Raw genomic sequence first — 18,248 nt, 5'->3', positions numbered from 1 at the left:
TCCAGTCCTGACTTCCTTGGTGATGAACAGCAGTATGGAAGTGTAAGCCGAATAAACCCTTTCCTCCCCAACTTGCTTCTTGGTCATGATGTTTGTGCAGGAATAGAAACCCTGACTAAGACACCATCCAATGGAAAAAAGACAGCATTTTCAACAAATGGTGCTGGCACAACTGGTGGTTATCATGTAGAAGTATTTGAATTGATCCATTCTTATCTCCTTGTACAAACCTCAAGTCTAAGTAGATCAAAGAACTCCTAAAACCAAAGACACTAAATTTTATAGAGGAGAAAGTGGGGGAAAGCCTCGAAGATATGGGCACAGGGGAAAATTCCTAAACAGAACAGCAATGGCCCGTACTGTAAAATCAAGAATTGACAAATTGAACCTCATGAAATCGCAAAGCTTCTGTAAGGCTAAAGACACTGTCAAGAAGACAAAAAATTGGAAAGGATTTTACCAATCCTAAATCTGGTAGGGGACTAATATCCAATATATACAAAGAGCCAAAGAAGGTGGACTCTAGAAATTCAAGTAACCCCATTAAAAATGGGGTACAGAGCTAAACAAAAATTCTCACCTGAGGAATACGGAAGGTCTGAGAAGCACCTGAAAAAATGTTCAACATCCTTAATCATCAGGGAAATGCAAATCAAAACAACCATGAGATTCCACCTCACACCAGTCTGACAGCTAAGATAAAAGAATGGACCATCCAGAGACTACCTCACCAGGGGATACATCCCATAATCAGCCACCAAACGCAGACACTCTTGGATATGCCAGCAAGATTTTGTTGAAAGGACCCTGATATAGCTGTCTTGTGTGAGGCTATGCCAGTGCCTGGCCAATACAGAAGTGGATGCTCACAGTCTTCTATTGGTTGGAACACAGGACCCCCAAAGGAGGAGCTAGAGAAAGTACCCAAGGAGCTGAAGGGGTCTACAACCCTATAGGTGGAACAACAATATGAACTAACCAGTACCACCAGAGCTCGTGTCTCTAGCTGCATACGTAGCAGAAGATGGCCTAGTTGCCCATCATTGGGAAGAGAGGCCCCTTGGTTTTGCAAACTTTATATGCCCCAGTACAGGGGAACGCCAGGGCCAAGAAGTGGGAGTGGGTGGGTAGTGGATCAGGGCAGTGGAAGGTATAGGGGACTTTTGGGATAGCATTTGAAATGTAAATGAAGAAAATATCTCAAAAAAAATTTTTTAAAAAGAAAAGAAAAATGCACACAATAATTGGTCAGATAATTCCTAAGAAGGTAAGTAATGAAGTAATGACGAATGAAGTAAATAAAGAGATACTTTTATATTTCAAAAATGCAAATCATAATAACAAGCAGGATTCCAACATATACTGACAAAACTAAAATGTTTGATGCTAACCTGTATTTCTAAAAATATAAATATAAAATCAAAAGTTTTCTTTGTCTTTTGCTAGTGTATGCTCTCTCCAGTTTCTTTTATTTTTTAAATGAAGGATACATTCCTTTTTTAATTAGGTATTTTCTTCATTTACATTTCCAATGCTATCCCAAAAGTCCTCCATACCCTCCCCACCTCCAATCCTCTACCCACCCACTCCCACTTGGAGGCACTTAGAGCTATGAGGTTTCCTCTTAGGACTGCTTTCATTATGTCCCATAGGTTTGGGTATGTTGTACCTTCATTTTCATCAAATTCTAAAAAGTCTTTAATTTCATCTTTTCTTCCTTGCCCAAATTATCAATGAGTAGGGCAATGTTTAGCTTCTATTTTGATGTGGCCTTTCTGTTGTTTTTGTTGCTATTGAAGACCAGCCTTAGTCCATGTTGATCTGATAAGAGGCATGGGATTATTTTAATCTTCTTGTATCTGTTGAGGCCTGTTTTGTGAACAATTATAAGGTCAGTTTTGGAGAAGGTACCATGAGGTGCTGAGAAAAAGTTATATTCTTTTATTTTACGATAAAATGCTCTATAGACATTTGTTAAATCCATTTGGTCAATGACTTCTGTTAGTTTCTCTTTGTCCCTGTTTAGTTTGTGTTTCCTTCATCTGCCCATTGCTGAGAGTAGACTGATGAGGTATCCCACTATTATTGTGTGAGATACAATGCGTGCTTGGAGCTTTAATCGAGTTTCTTCTGTGAATGGTGGAGCCCTTTCATATGGAGCAGAGATGTTCAAAATTGAGAGTTCTTCTTGGTAACCTTTTCTTTTGATGAGTACGAAGTGTCCTTTTTTTTAACCTTTTTGATAACTTTTCATTGAAAGTTGCTTTTATTTGATATTAGAGTGACTACTCCAGCTTGTTTCTTGGGACCATTTGTTTGGAAAATAGTTTTCTAGCCCTTTACTCTGAGATGGTGTCTTTCTTTGACACTGAAGTGTGTTTCCTGTACACAGCAAAATGTTGAGTCCTGTTTATGTATCCAGTCCCTGAGTCTATGTGTTTTTATTGGGGAATTGAGTCCATTGTGATTAAGACATACTTAGAAATAGCGATTGTTGCTTCCTGTTACTTTTGATGACATACTTACGTTTGTGTGGCAATCTTCTTTTGGATTTGCTGAAAGATGATTGATTTCTTGATTTTTCTAGGGTGTAGTTTCCCTCCTTGTGTGGGCCTTTCCACCTATTATCCTTTGCAGGGCTGAATTTGTGAAAAGATGTTGTGTAATTTGGTTTTATCATGGAGTATCATGGTTTCTCCATCTATGGAAATTGAGAGCTTTGCTGGGCATAGTAACCTGGGCTGGTATTTTTGTTCTCTTAGGGTTTGTATGATATCTGCCCAGGATCTTCTAACTTTCACAATCTCTGGTGAGAAATCTGGTATAATTCTGATAGGACTGCCTTTCTATATTACTTTATATTTTCCCTCACTGCTTTTAATATTCTTTCTTTATTTTGTGCATTCAATGTTTTGATTATTATGTGACAGGAGAAATTTAGTTTCTGGTCTAATCTACTTGGGGTTTCTGTAGGTCTCTTGTATGTTTACAGGCATCTCTTTCTTTAGGTTAGGAAAGTTTTCTTCTATGATTTGTTGAAGCTATTTACTGGCCCTTAAAGTTGTTAATCTTCACTCTTTTCAATACCTTTTACCCTTGGGTTTGGTCTTCTCATTGTGTCCAGGATTTCCTGGATGCTTTGAATTAGGAGCTTTGTGCATTTTGCATTTTCTTTGACTGTTGTGTCAATGTTTTCTATGGAATCTTATGCACCGGAGACTCTCTTCTATCTTCTATTCTGTTGACTTGTTTGTATCTATGACTCCTGATCTCTTTCCTAGGTTTTCCGTGTGTCCCCTTTGTAAAATCTTTACTGTTTATATTTCCAATTTTATATCCTGGATGGGTTTGTTCATTTCCTTTACTTGCTTGATTGTATTTTCCTGCAGTTCTTTAACGGATTTTTGTGTTTCCTCTTTAACAACTTCAATACTTTTGTTCTCCTGTATTTCTCTAAGGGAATTATTATGTCCTTCTTAAAGTCTACTATCATCAACATGAGATGTGATTTTAAATCAGAGTGTTGCTTTTCTGGTGTGTTTGGGTATCCAGGACTAACTGTGGTGGGAGAACTGGGGTCTGATAAAGCCAAGTAGCCTTGGTTTCTGTTGCTTATATTCTTGCCCTTGCCTCTTGCCATCTGATTATCTCTGGTGTTAGCTGTCTTGCTGACTTTCAGTGTTGCTTGTCCCTCCTGTAAGTCTGTGTGTCACAACTCTTGGGGGAACAATTCTCTAAGAGGATTTTGGCTATAGGTTGCTGTGGCAGAGTGTCAGCTCTGTTGCAGAAAGATCCTGTCCTTCGCTGTTCCTTGGTTCCTGTGTCCTGATGGCTGTAGGTGGGTCCCTATTAGGTCAGGAATTTGAGCAGAAGTAGTTGTCTTACCTGTGATCACAGGTGAGTCAGCACTCCTGAGAGACCAGCTCCCTCCCTACATTATTTGTGTATAGTTAACTGTGGCACAGGATCAGTTAACAGGATACAGATGGAAACCTGAAGGATCCTGTCCTAAGTTGCTACTTGGTTCTTGTGACCTAAGGGCCCCAGGCAGGTCCCTCTGAGCAGAAGTAGTGGTCTTACCCGTGTTCACAGTTTGTCATCACTCCTAGAAAACATGCTGCCGCCTAGTGGTATTTGGGTAAGGAGTGTTGTGGCACAGGATCAGTACCAAGCCAAGAGAGAAAACAGAAAGTGTCAATTTCTTCTATTGTATCTTATATGCCTAAGACTCTTTCTTCCATCTAATGTATTCTGTTGCTAATGGATGCTTATGTGTTTCCTGTACTATTACTTAGGTTTTCAATCCCCAGGGTTTCAACATTCAAATCTTCAAGAGATTTATTCACTTCCTTCATTTGTTTAAATGTATTTTTTTTCTGTAGGCCTTTAAGGGATTGTTTGTCTCCTCTTTAAAGACCTCTATCTGTTTGGTTGTATTTTCCTGTATTTCATTAAGAGATTTATTAATTTCCTATTTAAAGACCTATATTACCTTTACAAGATTTGATAAAGATTTTCCTATATTTCACGATATGCAAAACTTGTTGTATTGGTGTAGGTCTTCTTTCGAGGTGTCATCTATCCTTGCCTTGTGTTGATTTTGTTCTTTTGAGGATCTTTACCCATATTGAAGGTTTTGTCCATGAATGTTCTAATTGTAATGAGTATGGGGGGGGGGTGTACCTTGTTGATCCTGGTGTGGCAGTCATCTGATGGGTATCCTAGGATGTCTGTTTCCAGACCTCCAGTTCTGTATGTTTCAGGAGCCTTAAATCGAATAGATGTTTATATCACCACCAAGTATGCAAAAAGTATAGAATATCACAAGACACTTAATTTACCCAATCCATAGGTCTACAAAAGTACTAAAAAATATTTAAACTGACAAACTCATAATTCATCCAAAGTATGAAGCAAATTCTTATTCATAGTAACTAAGATAGTAAAATAAAGTCCATAACAAAATTTTATTATAAGCCAGTGACAAACCAACCATTCCAAAAATGGAGTTAAAAATGCCACTTAATTCAGTGAGGATATCATGGGCAAAATTTGAGGTAGTTCAAAAAATATGAATCAAATTCCACGCTCCAACTGTGTCATTCATTGTAATCTAACCAACCTATATAAATTAACATAGTAGGCATACATCTGTGTGGTTTCAATGTAATCCAAGAGAGAACTGTTTCAAAACAAATACCAACTAGACATGAATGAAAAATATAAGGTATATACTAACATTAGCAATAAAATTCTCTCTCCTAAATGACACCTAAATTCTTTATTCCTTTGAGAAAATGCATAAAAGTGTTCTCAATCATATTAGTAAAGTGTGAACAAACATCAACTAAAGAAATGTTTCATCAAATGGCACTGACTGCCAGGAACTGATTACCAGGTAAGAGATCAGCATAGTAACTGAGTGAATGTCTGAACAAGTACTGATATTAGACAGGATGGGTGTTGAATCTCTATAATTCCAGGCAATTTTTGATTGAGATTAATGACATGTTCTCCAGATGACAAGAATCACAGGAAGGTTAAAGAGATATTGTAAACATGACTAGCATACAATAGTATATGCACAACAGAAAGAATGCTCAACTCCTGAGTCAATCCTGCATGTCAGACTGCCCTTCCCTACACTGGACAGTGGAAGATCTTATGTCCCATGATTCAACTCAAAGTCTGAATGATATGGATCATTTATGACCTTCTCAACTCTTGTCTTACTATGGAAGTTCTGATAAAATCCATCGTGTTTATACATATGGCTGTTGACACATGGTCTGTTCCCAGCTTTCCAGAAGATTATCCCTGGGAAGAATTATGTCATGGATATGAATGAAATCATGGCACCTGAGGACGGAAAACATGATCTTCACAACATGTTTTCAGAATAGTTTTGATCAAAAGTTTTCAGATCTCAGATGTAGAGCCTGAGGCCAGAATTTCCTGATGTATCCAGGGAGCATGACATAGAATGAATGGAAAGGAACTTTTGAATATAATTAGGTGGATCTTCAGAGAGCAGTAGCCATAAAACAGACACACAGGTGTATATATGCATGTGAGATATTTTTCTGCATAAGAAACGGATTTCACAATTACTCCATCTTAGATCCTAGCAAATATGAAGAAGCTACGTGTTTTTACTTTTTCCCTTTTGCTCCTGAAGTGTTTTCTCATCTCGTGCCATTTGACTGAACCCATTTGCTTTTGGAGGCTAAAGAATAATGAAGATAATGATGGAGATTTGAGAAGTGACTGTGGTGTTTTCCTTGCAGCAGTTGAGGGACCTATTGACCAAATATATAATATTTCTGATTTTAGGTAAGTCATTAACTTTAATTCTTGCTCAAATGTTATATATTAGACATATTTGACTGTGTACACAAACTGTGGGGTTTTGTCCTGTTCTTCCCCCTGTAACTTTAAGAACCACTGAAAATTAATTATAATGTCAATCACTAATTTAATACTTTCAAATGTGTCATAGTTCAGTTCAGCTTTACTACATAGGACTCCAGTTCACAATGCTGGACAATAAGAGACTGGAGTCTATCTGTTGAGTTTTTGAAAGATATCTCATCATCTGCTTTAAATTCACAATTCACACCCTTTAGCAAGAGCTATATATACAGAGACTGCATCACTGCCTGTATTCTATTGTCTACTAATGATTACTATATAAGCACGCATCTAAATGCCTTCATACAAAGTTTATCTAGTTTTGGTCTGCAAGCAAGTTGGGCATAAATTCATATATTGAAATATTTGTGTATGTGTGGATCTACTATATCTGATTACATGTATAACATTTTATATACTTGTGAATATATATATAAATGTGTATGTATATATATGTATATGTGTGTGTATACATATATGTATATGTATACATATATATATATATATATATATATATATATATATATATATATATACTTTGCTTTTTAAAATAGTCTTTGAATGAGCCCCTCCTGCCATTCTGAAGTTGGCATTGAATGTATAAAAATACTTTCAGGCTTCATATTCTGTTATCAGAATAATCTTTTCATCCAGTTATGCAAATGTCCAGTCACATGTTAGGCTTATTATCAGTGTCAGATTAATGGCCAATATTTCTATTAACTATTAAATAAATATTAAAATAACATGAGAGAAAATCTAGGAGAACAAATGGACTTCTTGTGAATGAGAAGCTGTTCTCAAAGTGGCTTCTTAGTTCTGAGATCCGAAATGTGAGACATTATCATTGGTGGCTGAAGATCATGAAGGAATGAGTGTTGAAATCACTCACCTTTCAGTTTATCAATGGGCCTTGGACTTCCTTTTTCATGTACCGAGGTTTCCTGTGTTTTTCTGTCTCTGGCTCTCATCCCATCTCTTATTCAATTTTCTTGTATTTGAGATTTAAAGAATACATTTTCCAATTGATAGGCACAGTAAACTGTGTACACTTGATAGTGATGGTGGCTTCACATTATTATACTTTTGTGTTAGATCAGTAGGAATTTCATTTCTAATGTATCCTGTATCATCCCATACCTCATCAGAAAAATAGTGAAAATTCTCATTGGTGACCCTTTTATAAGCCATAGTAAGGTTTAAAGTTACAAATATATGAACTATGTCAATACACATTTCAAGTTTACAGAGAAAAATTTAGCTCCAAACTTTCAATTGAAAAATGCAAATGACCGTGTTTGGTGTTTTTACTCCTAATGAGAGGTAAGTGCTAATTGACACAGATAAACTGCCAACGGTGCTGGGGCAGATGAACACATTTCAAATGGAGAGAAGATCTCTGTACTCAGACATCACTTAAAGTATCTCAAAGAATTAGGAAGACTGAGATGTTAAGAAAAATCTGATACCTTTTTTATAAAATTGATATAGTAGCAACGCACTAAAAGGTGACATTAAATTGATGTATAAAAGAGTTTAAATGATAATATTCTGCTTATATGATCTATCATCATGTATATTTTGAAATGGACAAATAAAATTGAATGAAATGTATTTCAAAATAATCTGTTTATTGAATAGTAATAGTTGAAAATATTAAAAACATGCTAGGAACATCATGGAAATATTATTGATAATTTTTCTAACTGTGCTTGTAATTAGCATTTTCTTAATGTTTAAAGAGTTTTTCCTATTTTGAAATTTATAAAATACTTACAGATAAAATAATTTTTCTCCTAGAAACAGTGATAATCTTTTTTTCTTTTTTTTATTTTAACAATTTTTTATTAGATATTGTCTTCATTTACATTTCAAATACTATCCTGAAAGTCCCCTATACCTTCCTCCCTGCATTGTCTGAGGTCATGTTGCTTTTGAGTACTCTCACACTATGTCAGGTGGTATCATATAAGGGTTTTAAAATATATTTTAGTGTTAATCTTTTAATATTTTATGCTCTTTAACTATGCTTAATTCTCCCAAAATATTTATGCATTAATAGTATATTTAGGGTATGAAAGAATATGAACATAAAAGTTGAACTAAAATTTTTATGTATTATTTATTCTCAAAATACTCAATATTATTATAATGTTTGATATATAATGTAGCCGTCCAGTGGGTTAAGATCGAGCTGGGCTCAGCTGGAAAGAGGGCTGGAAATGAAAAGGGGAACAAGAGAAACATAGAGCTAAGACGGTATTCTGATCAAGGCTCAAAGTTTATTTCTGCAGCTCCAGCTTATTAGTGCTCCAGCGCACATAACTCTTTGTGAGAAAGTTCCTCTACAGACTAAACATAGATAAGAGTTCCTCTTGGCTGCACAATCTACTCTCTGACCTTGGCTACACTGACTGCTCTCATGGCCTTGGCTACACAGACTGCTCTCCTGCTCTGATGTCTCATGGCCTTGGCTACACTGACTGCTCACACTGTTCTCATGGCAGCACACTGACTCTCTACGGTATAAGATTCATTTAAATAATAAAGAATTTTAATGAGAATGTGTTAGTACTTCACTTGTGGTTTAAATCATGCTTTTTATGTTATCTGTGGAATTAAAACTCCAAGATTATTTTATACTAGTCTCCTTCAATTGGACTGTAATCTAGTTCAAGGTTGGCATTCAGAGATAAAACAATCTTTATTTTCACAAACACCAAACTTATCATATCATAGTGCCCTATGTCTATTAATTCTTAAATTGTATTTAACTTTAAAGATCTCTAATTTATGAGGCTTATTTCGAGACATTTAGACAGAAATTTAGAATGTCTCATATTACAAACTTTACAGCAATTGAAATTTTATGTTTCAAACATCTCCCTTAATCATCATTATGCTTTGTTTTAGAATACCGGCAAGAAGATATGAGTTTTTTCTAGTAATGTTTTTTGCTACTGATGAAATCAACAAAAATCCTTACCTTTTACCCAACATGTCTTTGATATCCCCCGTTGATCATGGTCAATGTGAAGAAACATTGGGACTTCTCGATGAAATATATTTAGAAAAAAACAATAGTGTGGAATTTACAGATTATATCTGTGTATTTTATGGAACCTGTTACATAGGTCTTATAGGACCATCATGGAAAACATCTGTAAAACTGTCAATTCATTCTAGGACACCAAGGGTAAGAATGTGTGAAACTAGATTAGTTAAAAACTTTTTATGTTTAAAGATCCATTTATTTAATGTATGAGAGTACATTGTCACTGCCTCTGGACAGACCAGAAGAGGGCATCAGATCCCATTACAGATGGTTGTGATCCACCACATGGTTACTGAGAATTGAACTCAGGACCTCTGCAAGAGCAGGCAGTGCTCTTAACCAATTAGCCATCTCTGTAGCCCAAGTTAACAACTTTTAAATTCCATTTACATGTGCCTACATGAAAACTTGGAGAGTATGCATTTATGAGTGCACTGTTTTACACACACACACACACACACACACACACACACACACACACACACACACACACACTAGAGAGTTACATAATAGGATCATAGATGTACAGGGAAAACAGGCAAAACTGTTTTCTAGGACATTCAAATTTGTCAGGAATAGTCTAGAAGCTAGTAGGAATAACACATGATATTTATAGCATAATCTTAATATCTTTAATATGAGTTCTGAAAGGTGAATAATGTTACATGTGTATAAGTCCAAACATACTAACAATCTTATTCCTCATGTGAATATTTTATCCTCTCTTCCTCATCATTTAGGTATTCTTTGGACCATTTAATCCTAACCTGAGTGACCATGACCAGTTTCCCTATGTCCATCAGGTAGCCATCAAGGACACACATTTGTCCCATGGCATGGCCTCCTTGATGCTTCATTTTAGATGGACATGGATAGGCCTGGTTATCTCAGATGATGACCAGAGTATTCAGTTTCTATCAGACTTGAGAGAAGAAATGCAAAGACATGGAATCTGTTTAGCTTTTGTTAATATGATCCCAGAAGACATGCAGTTATATATGACAAGGGCTAAGATATATGATGAAGAAATTATGACATCAACAGCAAAGGTTGTTATCATTTATGGTGAAATGAACTCTACCCTACAAGTCAGCTTTAGAAGGTGGGAAGATTTAGGTGTAAGGAGAATCTGGATCACAACCTCACAATGGGATGTTATCACAAATAAAAATGATTTTAGCCTTGATTTCTTTCACGGAACTGTCACTTTTGCACACCATGTAGGTAAAATTGCTAAATTTAGGAATTTCTTGCAAACAATGAACAGTGACAAATACCCAGTAAACATTTCTAAGTCTATACTGGGGTGGAATTATTTTAATTGTTCTGTCTCTAAGAAAGGCAATAAAAAGGATCATTTTACATTCAACAACACATTGGAATGGACAGCACTGCACAATTTTGACATAGTCCTGAGTGAGGAAGGCTACAATTTGTATAATGCTGTATATGCTGTGGCCCACACCTACCATGAACTCATTCTTCAACAAGTAGAATCTCAGCAAACGGCAGTACCCAAAGGAATATTCACTGACTGTCAGCAGGTAAAGTTTCTTATATATCATTATGCTTAGTTATATCAATGGGATCTTTTAAATGGACCCAGAGAAACAACTGTACATTTGTTAGACATTGTTCTCTCAGTGGAAAGATTTCTACACTGTAAATCTCCGTGATGATTCTTTTACATGGATAAATATCATGCACAAGGATCACATTTGATAGGAGACAATACATTTTTATATAATATCAGTGAGTTTTGTGAAAAAATGTCTCAACATTTCACCAAATAAGTTCAAATTTTAAAATAGGAGCCAAGAGTTTTATCATAAAACCCTTAAGTAATGACAAGCCTAGAATATTTTTTCTAACGAATAATTCCTCAAGAATTGGTACATGAGCTATGATTAATAGTTATTTATTTAAATGAACAATTATTTATGAAACCATAGATGACTACGGCCTCACACTTTATTAAGTTTAGGTTTATCTCATATATGTATATTGTATGTACATGAAAGACCCACAACCATTCTTTCCACAACTTACAGACATTCAGAAATCCCCTGCATTTGCACATACATGGCTTCCTTTTTTAAAACCATTTCTGAGGAACACGCTCATACACACACACACACACACACACACACAATGTTACTTGTTATCTGGTAATCATTTCTTCTAGTACATTTTAACATGGGACATTAATATGAAGTATATTAATTTTTAATCATCCATGAAGCATATTGTATTTTACTACAAGGAATTACTTTAATGCAGCTGTCTTTTCCGAAATTCATAAATTAATTATGATAAATTCTCAATTTCCCATTCCCTTTATTGATGTGTATGTGTAAACATCTAATCATGCATCTCAATTAGGTGTCTTCCATGCTGAAATCCAGGATATTTACTAACCCTGTTGGAGAACTGGTGAACATGAAGCATAGGGAAAATCAGTGTGCAGATTATGACATTTTCATCATTTGGAATTTTCCACAAGGCCTTGGATTAAAAGTAAAAATAGGAAACTATTTGCCTTGTTACCCATGGAGCCAACAACTTCATATATCTGAAAATTTGGAGTGGGCCACAGGAGGATCGTCAGTGGGTATACCACAATTTTAACTTTTTTTCAGACGTCAAAATTTTAAAACATGAGGCACTGAAGTAATAGTTCTGTGGTTTAGACCAATTGCAACTCTTCCAAAAGTCCATCCTCAGTTACAAGCACTAAAATTTGATAACTCTCAAATTCATGTAAATCTGGTTATGGGGATCAAAGACCTCTGGATTCCAAGTTCAATAGCGTCCACATGCCTACTCACCCACAGTACACTAATATGGTTATTAAATTTATTGTAATATATAAATTTGTAACTGTATATAAACCATGGAATACTTTGATTCTGTGCGAAAATATTTACAGCCTAATTAAGTATGCCATGTATTCATTAATGGAAATATTTCTCTGGAATCAAGATTTTTTATATATTTTATAAATAAAATTGTTTATTAGGTATTTTCTTCTTTAACATTTAACATTTCAAATGATATCTCCTTTCTAATTTCCTCTCTGAAAGTCCCCTATAGCCTCCCCCTGCCCTGTTCCCCAACCCACCCGCTACTGTTCCCTAGCCCTGGCATTCCCCTGTACTGGGACATATAATCTTCTCAAGACCAAGGGCCTCTCATCCCATTGAGGGCCGAGTAGGCCATCCTCTGCTACATATACAATTAGAGACACAAGCTCTGGGGGAGGGGGGGTACTGGTTAGTTCATATTGTTGTTCCTCCTATAGGGTTGCAGACCCTTTTAGATTCTTGGGTACTTTCTCTAGCTCCTTTTTTTAGAGGCTATGTGGTCCATCCAATAATGACTGTGAGCATCCATTTCTGTATTTGCCAGGCACTGGAATAGCCTCACAAGTGATAGCTATATGAGGGCCCTGTCAGCAAAATCTTGCTGGCATATGCAATATTGTGTAGGTTTTGTGGTTGTGTATGGGATGGATCCAAGGGTGGGTCAGTCTCTGGGTGGTCCTTCTTCTGTCTCAGCCCCAAACTTTGTCTCTGTAACTCCTTCCATGGGTATTTCATTCCCTATTCTAAGGAGGAACAAAGTATCCACATTTTGGTCTTCTTTCTTCTTGATTTCCTTGTGTTTTGCAAATTGTATCTTGGGTATTCTAAGTTTCTGGGCTAATATCCACTTATCAGTTAGTGCATATTAAGTGACCTCTTTTGTGATTGGGTTACTTCACTCAAGATAATATCCTCCAAATACATCCATTTACCTAAAATTTTCATAAATTCATTGTTTTTAATAGCTGAGTAGTACTCCATTGTGTAAATGTACCGCATTTTCTGTATCCATTTCTCTGATGAGGGACATCTGAGTTCTATCCAGCTTCTGGCTATTATAAATAAGGCTGCTATGAACATAATGGAGCATGTGTCCTTATTACCAGTTGAAAGATCTTCTGGGTATATGCCTAGGAGAGGAATTGCTGGATCTTCCGGTATACTATGTCCAATTTTCTGAGGAGCCACCATACTGATTTCCAGAGTGGTTGTACCAGCTTGCAATCAGCAATGGAGGAGTACTCCTCTTTTTCCACATCCTCGTCAGCATCTTCTGTCACCTGAATTTTTGATCTTAGCCATTCTGACTGGTGTGAGGTGGAATCTCAGTGTTGTTTTGATTTGCATTTCCCTGATAATTAAGAATGTTGAACATTTTTTTCAGGTGCTTCTCAGCCATTCGCAATTCCTCAGTTTGGAATTCCTTGTTTTGCTCTGTACCCTATTTTTAATAGGTTTATTTGATTTTCTGAAGTCCAGCCTCTTGAATTCTTTGTATTAAGAAAAAGTAATTGTTGCTTCCTTTATTTTTGTTGTCAGAGTTGGGATTCTGTACTTGCAGCTATCTTCTTTTATGTTTGTTGAAGGGTTACTTTCTTGCTTTTTCTAGCGCATAATTTCCCTCCTTCTGTTGGAGTTTCCCTTTATTATCCTTTGAAGGGCTGGATTCATGGAAAGATACTGTGTGAATTTGGTTTTGTCATGGAATACTTGGGTCTCTCCATCTATGGTAATTGAAAGTTTGGCTGGGAATAGTAGCCTGGGCTGGCATTTGTGTTCTCTTAGGGTTTGTATAACATCTGTCCAGGATCTTCTGGCTTTCATAGTCTCTGGTGAGAAGTCTGGTGTAATTCTAATAGGTCTGCATTTATATGTCACTTGACCTTCTTCCCTTATTACTTTTAATATTCTATCTTTGTTTAGTGCATTTGTTGTTCTGATTATTATGTGTCAGGAGGAATTTCTTTTCTGGTCCAGTCTATTTGGAGTTCTGTAGGCTTCTTGTATGTTCATGGGCATCTCTTTCCTTAGGTTTTGGAAGTTTTCTTCTATAATTTTGTTGAAGATATTTGCTGGCCCTTTAAGTTGAAAATATTCATTACCTATTATCCGTAGGTTTGGTCTTCTCATTATGTCCTGGATTTCCTGGATGTTTTGAGTTAGAAACATTTTGCATTTTCTTTGATTGTTGTGTCCATGTTTTTAAAATATATTTTATTGGTATTTTATTAATTTCCATTTAAAATGTTATTCCCCTTCCCAGTTTCCCTTTCTCTGAGGAGGACTGCCTTATCTGGCATCAGTGGTAGAGAAGGCCCTTGGTCCTTTGGAGACTTGATGCCTCACAATATAGGAATACTAGAGTGATGAAGTAGAAGTGGGCAGTTGGTTCTGGTACCTCCCTTATAGAAGCAGGGGGATATGGGGATGTGATAGAGGGTTCCAGGTTTTCTTTTAAACTGAGAAAAACATTATTAATTTCATGACAGTCTTATATAACAGATTTTGTTCATATCATTAAACAATATTTTGATTTATCCTAACTTTAATCTCCATACAACTCAGTTTCTTATTTTTTATATATGTAAACCATGAGAGAGAAGCAGATGCCACATAAACATTACTTTTGGATTAATTAGTTTAGGATGGAAAAACTTTAAATTGCTACAACTTGAATGTTACATATAAAATATTATATGATATAGTAAATATTGTATGACATTCAGTGCATTGCATGATAATACAAACTAATAATGTTCCTGAAACTGTTAAGTAATGCTAGTTATCAGAGGAATATTTATAGCCAGATATATTGATGTCCAATATATCAATCTAGGAGTCATTATACATATGATGTATACATAAACTATACATAAACACATATTATATAATATTTATGTATTACCTCAGGTTCCCTCCTCCATGTGTAGTGTGACATGTACTGCTGGATTCAGAAAAATTCATCAGAAACAAACAGCAGACTGCTGCTTTGATTGTGATCAGTGCCCAGAAAATGAGGTTTCCAATGAAACAGGTACATGCTTGCATGCAGAAGAAAAAATGATGAATTCAGAAGCCTTCTTTTTCCAAACTAGAAATATGATATGGCCTAGATGGAAACTGAAGTCCTAAAATATCCAGGATTTAGAATTTGATCAGTTAAGTAATGTCTACTTCTTTTAAACTCAGCAAATAACTTGCAAAATTTTCTACAGTCTATGCATTTCTTTCATAATATATGGGTACTAATTTTATATTATATAGAAAATATTTAGGAAGACATACCTGTATAACTACTTTAAAAACAGAAATTTTAGGCATAATCTATACATATGTTTCTTTTTCTTTTATTCTTTGCACAAAAAAAATTTAACTACATGATCAGTCCACAATCTTTCCCTCCATCACCCAACTTTGTCCTTGACAAAGACCAGATGCTCAGTGTCACAGTTGTTGTTTAATGAAATATATTTAAAAAGCTTAGATGGCTTAAAGGATAAAGCATTTTGTTTCAAAGAATTAGTACAAGAGTGAAGATTTCAAGAATACAACAAGAGATGGAAGATTGCTTATCATCAATCACACCCTACCTAAAGAAAGAGGGATGAATGTGAATATCCATGCCCTTCATGCCATAGAGTTTGGAATGTGTGGTTGGAAAGAAAGAGATCTTAACACAGTGAGAGGGACATGCATATATCTATGAGGCATACAGCTTCAAGAATGAAAATATTCCTATATGTAAATATTTGTATGAAGAATTGTATGTTCTGGTGCCCATGTGTAGATACAGACAAAGGGCACTACTCTCAAAGAAAACAAAGTACATAATGTATTTCATCAACTGGCATCAGTAACTATCTCTGCACACTACACATATCTATGAGTAGTGAATTTATGGTTTGAGGAATTAAATAATCTGAGATTATACATATTAATATTCATTATATTTTCATTATTTTTATTTAATAAATAATTTTTGCTGTTCAATTCCCTATGATAGTGTTATCACAAAGCATAGGTTAATAGAGAGAAATCTTGAGTCAGTGGTTTCTACAAATATAAGGAATGGACTAGATTCTCAACACCAAATTAATATTGATATATTCTCAGAATAATACAAATACATAATTATTAACTACAAAATTACTATATCTTATAAAGGTCTATTGTTCTTTGCCAGCAGATATGGAACAGTGTGTGAGGTGTCCAGATGATAAGTATGCTAACTTAGAGAAAACCCAATGCCTCCAAAGAGTTGTGTCATTCCTGGCTTATGAAGATCCACTGGGGATGACTCTAGGATGCATGGCCCTGACCTTCTCTGCCCTCACAGTTCTAGTACTAGTCATTTTTGTGAAGTACAAGGATACACCTATTGTGAAGGCCAATAACCGCATTGTCAGCTACATCCTGCTCATCTCTCTAGTCTTCTGTTTTCTCTGCTCATTGCTCTTCATTGGACATCCTACCCAGGCCACCTGCATCCTGCAGCAGACCACATTTGGAGTATTTTTCACAGTGGCTATTTCTACAGTGTTGGCTAAAACAATAACTGTGCTCATGGCTTTCAAGCTCACTACTCCAGGGGGAAGGATGAGAGGGATGCTGGCATCAGGGGCACCTAACTTGGTCATTCCAATTTGTACCCTAATCCAACTTGTACTCTGTGGAATCTGGTTGGTAACATCTCCTCCTTTTATTGACAGAGATATACAATCTGAACATGGAAAGACCATCATTATTTGCAACAAAGGCTCAGTCATTGCCTTCCACTTTGTTCTGGGATACTTGGGTGCCTTGGCTCTGGGGAGCTTTACTGTGGCTTTCTTGGCTAGGAACCTTCCTGACAGATTCAATGAAGCCAAATTCCTAACATTCAGCATGCTGGTATTCTGCAGTGTCTGGATCACCTTCCTCCCTGTCTACCACAGCACCAGGGGAACGGTCATGGTGGTTGTGGAGGTTTTCTCCATCTTGGCTTCTAGTGCAGGCTTGCTAGGATGCATCTTTCTTCCAAAATGTTGTGTTATTTTACTCAGACCAGATTTAACCTTTCTGCAGAAGTACAAAGATAAATTGCCTTCCTGATTCTTTAGTAATTTTTAAATGTTAGATGGTACTCAACCTACTTTTTTTTTTGCTTTGTCATAACAAAAGCACCACTAAATCATACAAAAATTTTAATTTATATACAAAGTTAGTACTTACAATGTAGGGCAGCACAGCACTGCCTTATGTAATGCCAATTATTAAGTTTTTGTGGAAAATGGTCTCAGTCATGTGTACATAATCCTAAATATTGAGAATAGGAAATCTTAGTGAATGGCTACCATTATTTTGACCTCTAGGTATGTGTCTAAGCCTTGTTAGTAATTAATGTTTAACATAAGGTGACCCTACTGCTTGTCACAGTGCTTCCTGTGGGCAAATTGTTCTGGGATTTATAGGAAAGAGGATTATAGAGAACACGGACATGAAGCCAGTAATCAGCATTAATACACGTACTCTCATTGAGTGTCTGCATCCAAGTTATTCTCTTGACTTCATGTTATTAACTGTTACCAAGGTACATAGGGAAATAAGAGACTTTTCTAATATGGTTCCTTTGACCATGGTGTTTTCTGTTTTTTTTTTTCCATTTTTTATTAGGTATTTAGCTCATTTACATTTCCAATACTATACCAAAAGTCCCCCATACCTACCCACCCCCACTCCTCTACCCACCCACTCCCCCTTTTTGGCCCTGGCGTTCCCCTGTACTGGGGCATATAAAGTTTGCGTGTCCAATGGGCCTATCTTTCCAGTGATGGCCGACTAGGCCATCTTTTTATACATATGCAGCTAGAGTCAAGAGCTCAGGGGTACTGGTTAGTTCATAATGTTGTTCCACCTATAGGGTTGCAGATCCCTTTAGC

The 18,248-nt window shown here is 36.0% G+C and overlaps 1 protein-coding gene across 4 annotated transcripts; it reads left to right on the top strand.

Annotated features, from left to right (window-relative positions):
• The first annotated feature begins 6,133 nt into the window (after positions 1-6,133).
• Positions 6,134-17,421, top strand: Vmn2r15 (vomeronasal 2, receptor 15). 4 transcript variants are annotated; one of them, XM_017320781.1, is made up of 6 exons: positions 6,134-6,333; positions 9,325-9,607; positions 10,207-11,010; positions 11,849-12,073; positions 15,241-15,364; positions 16,514-17,421. In XM_017320781.1, exons 1-6 carry the CDS (start codon positions 6,134-6,136, stop codon positions 17,419-17,421), a joined length of 2,544 nt encoding a protein of 847 aa, XP_017176270.1. The 4 variants fall into 4 exon arrangements, with proteins under 4 accessions (XP_017176270.1, NP_001098096.1, XP_017176272.1 ...); NM_001104626.1 differs by having other exon boundaries at positions 9,325-9,631; XM_017320783.1 differs by lacking the exons at positions 11,849-12,073; positions 15,241-15,364 and having other exon boundaries at positions 16,517-16,534.
• The last annotated feature ends 827 nt before the right edge of the window (positions 17,422-18,248 follow it).

Source organism: Mus musculus, chromosome 5, assembly GCF_000001635.26.
Source record: "Mus musculus strain C57BL/6J chromosome 5, GRCm38.p6 C57BL/6J".
NCBI classification, from domain to species: domain Eukaryota; kingdom Metazoa; phylum Chordata; class Mammalia; order Rodentia; family Muridae; genus Mus; species Mus musculus.
This window is presented reverse-complemented; position numbering and strand designations above follow the sequence as displayed.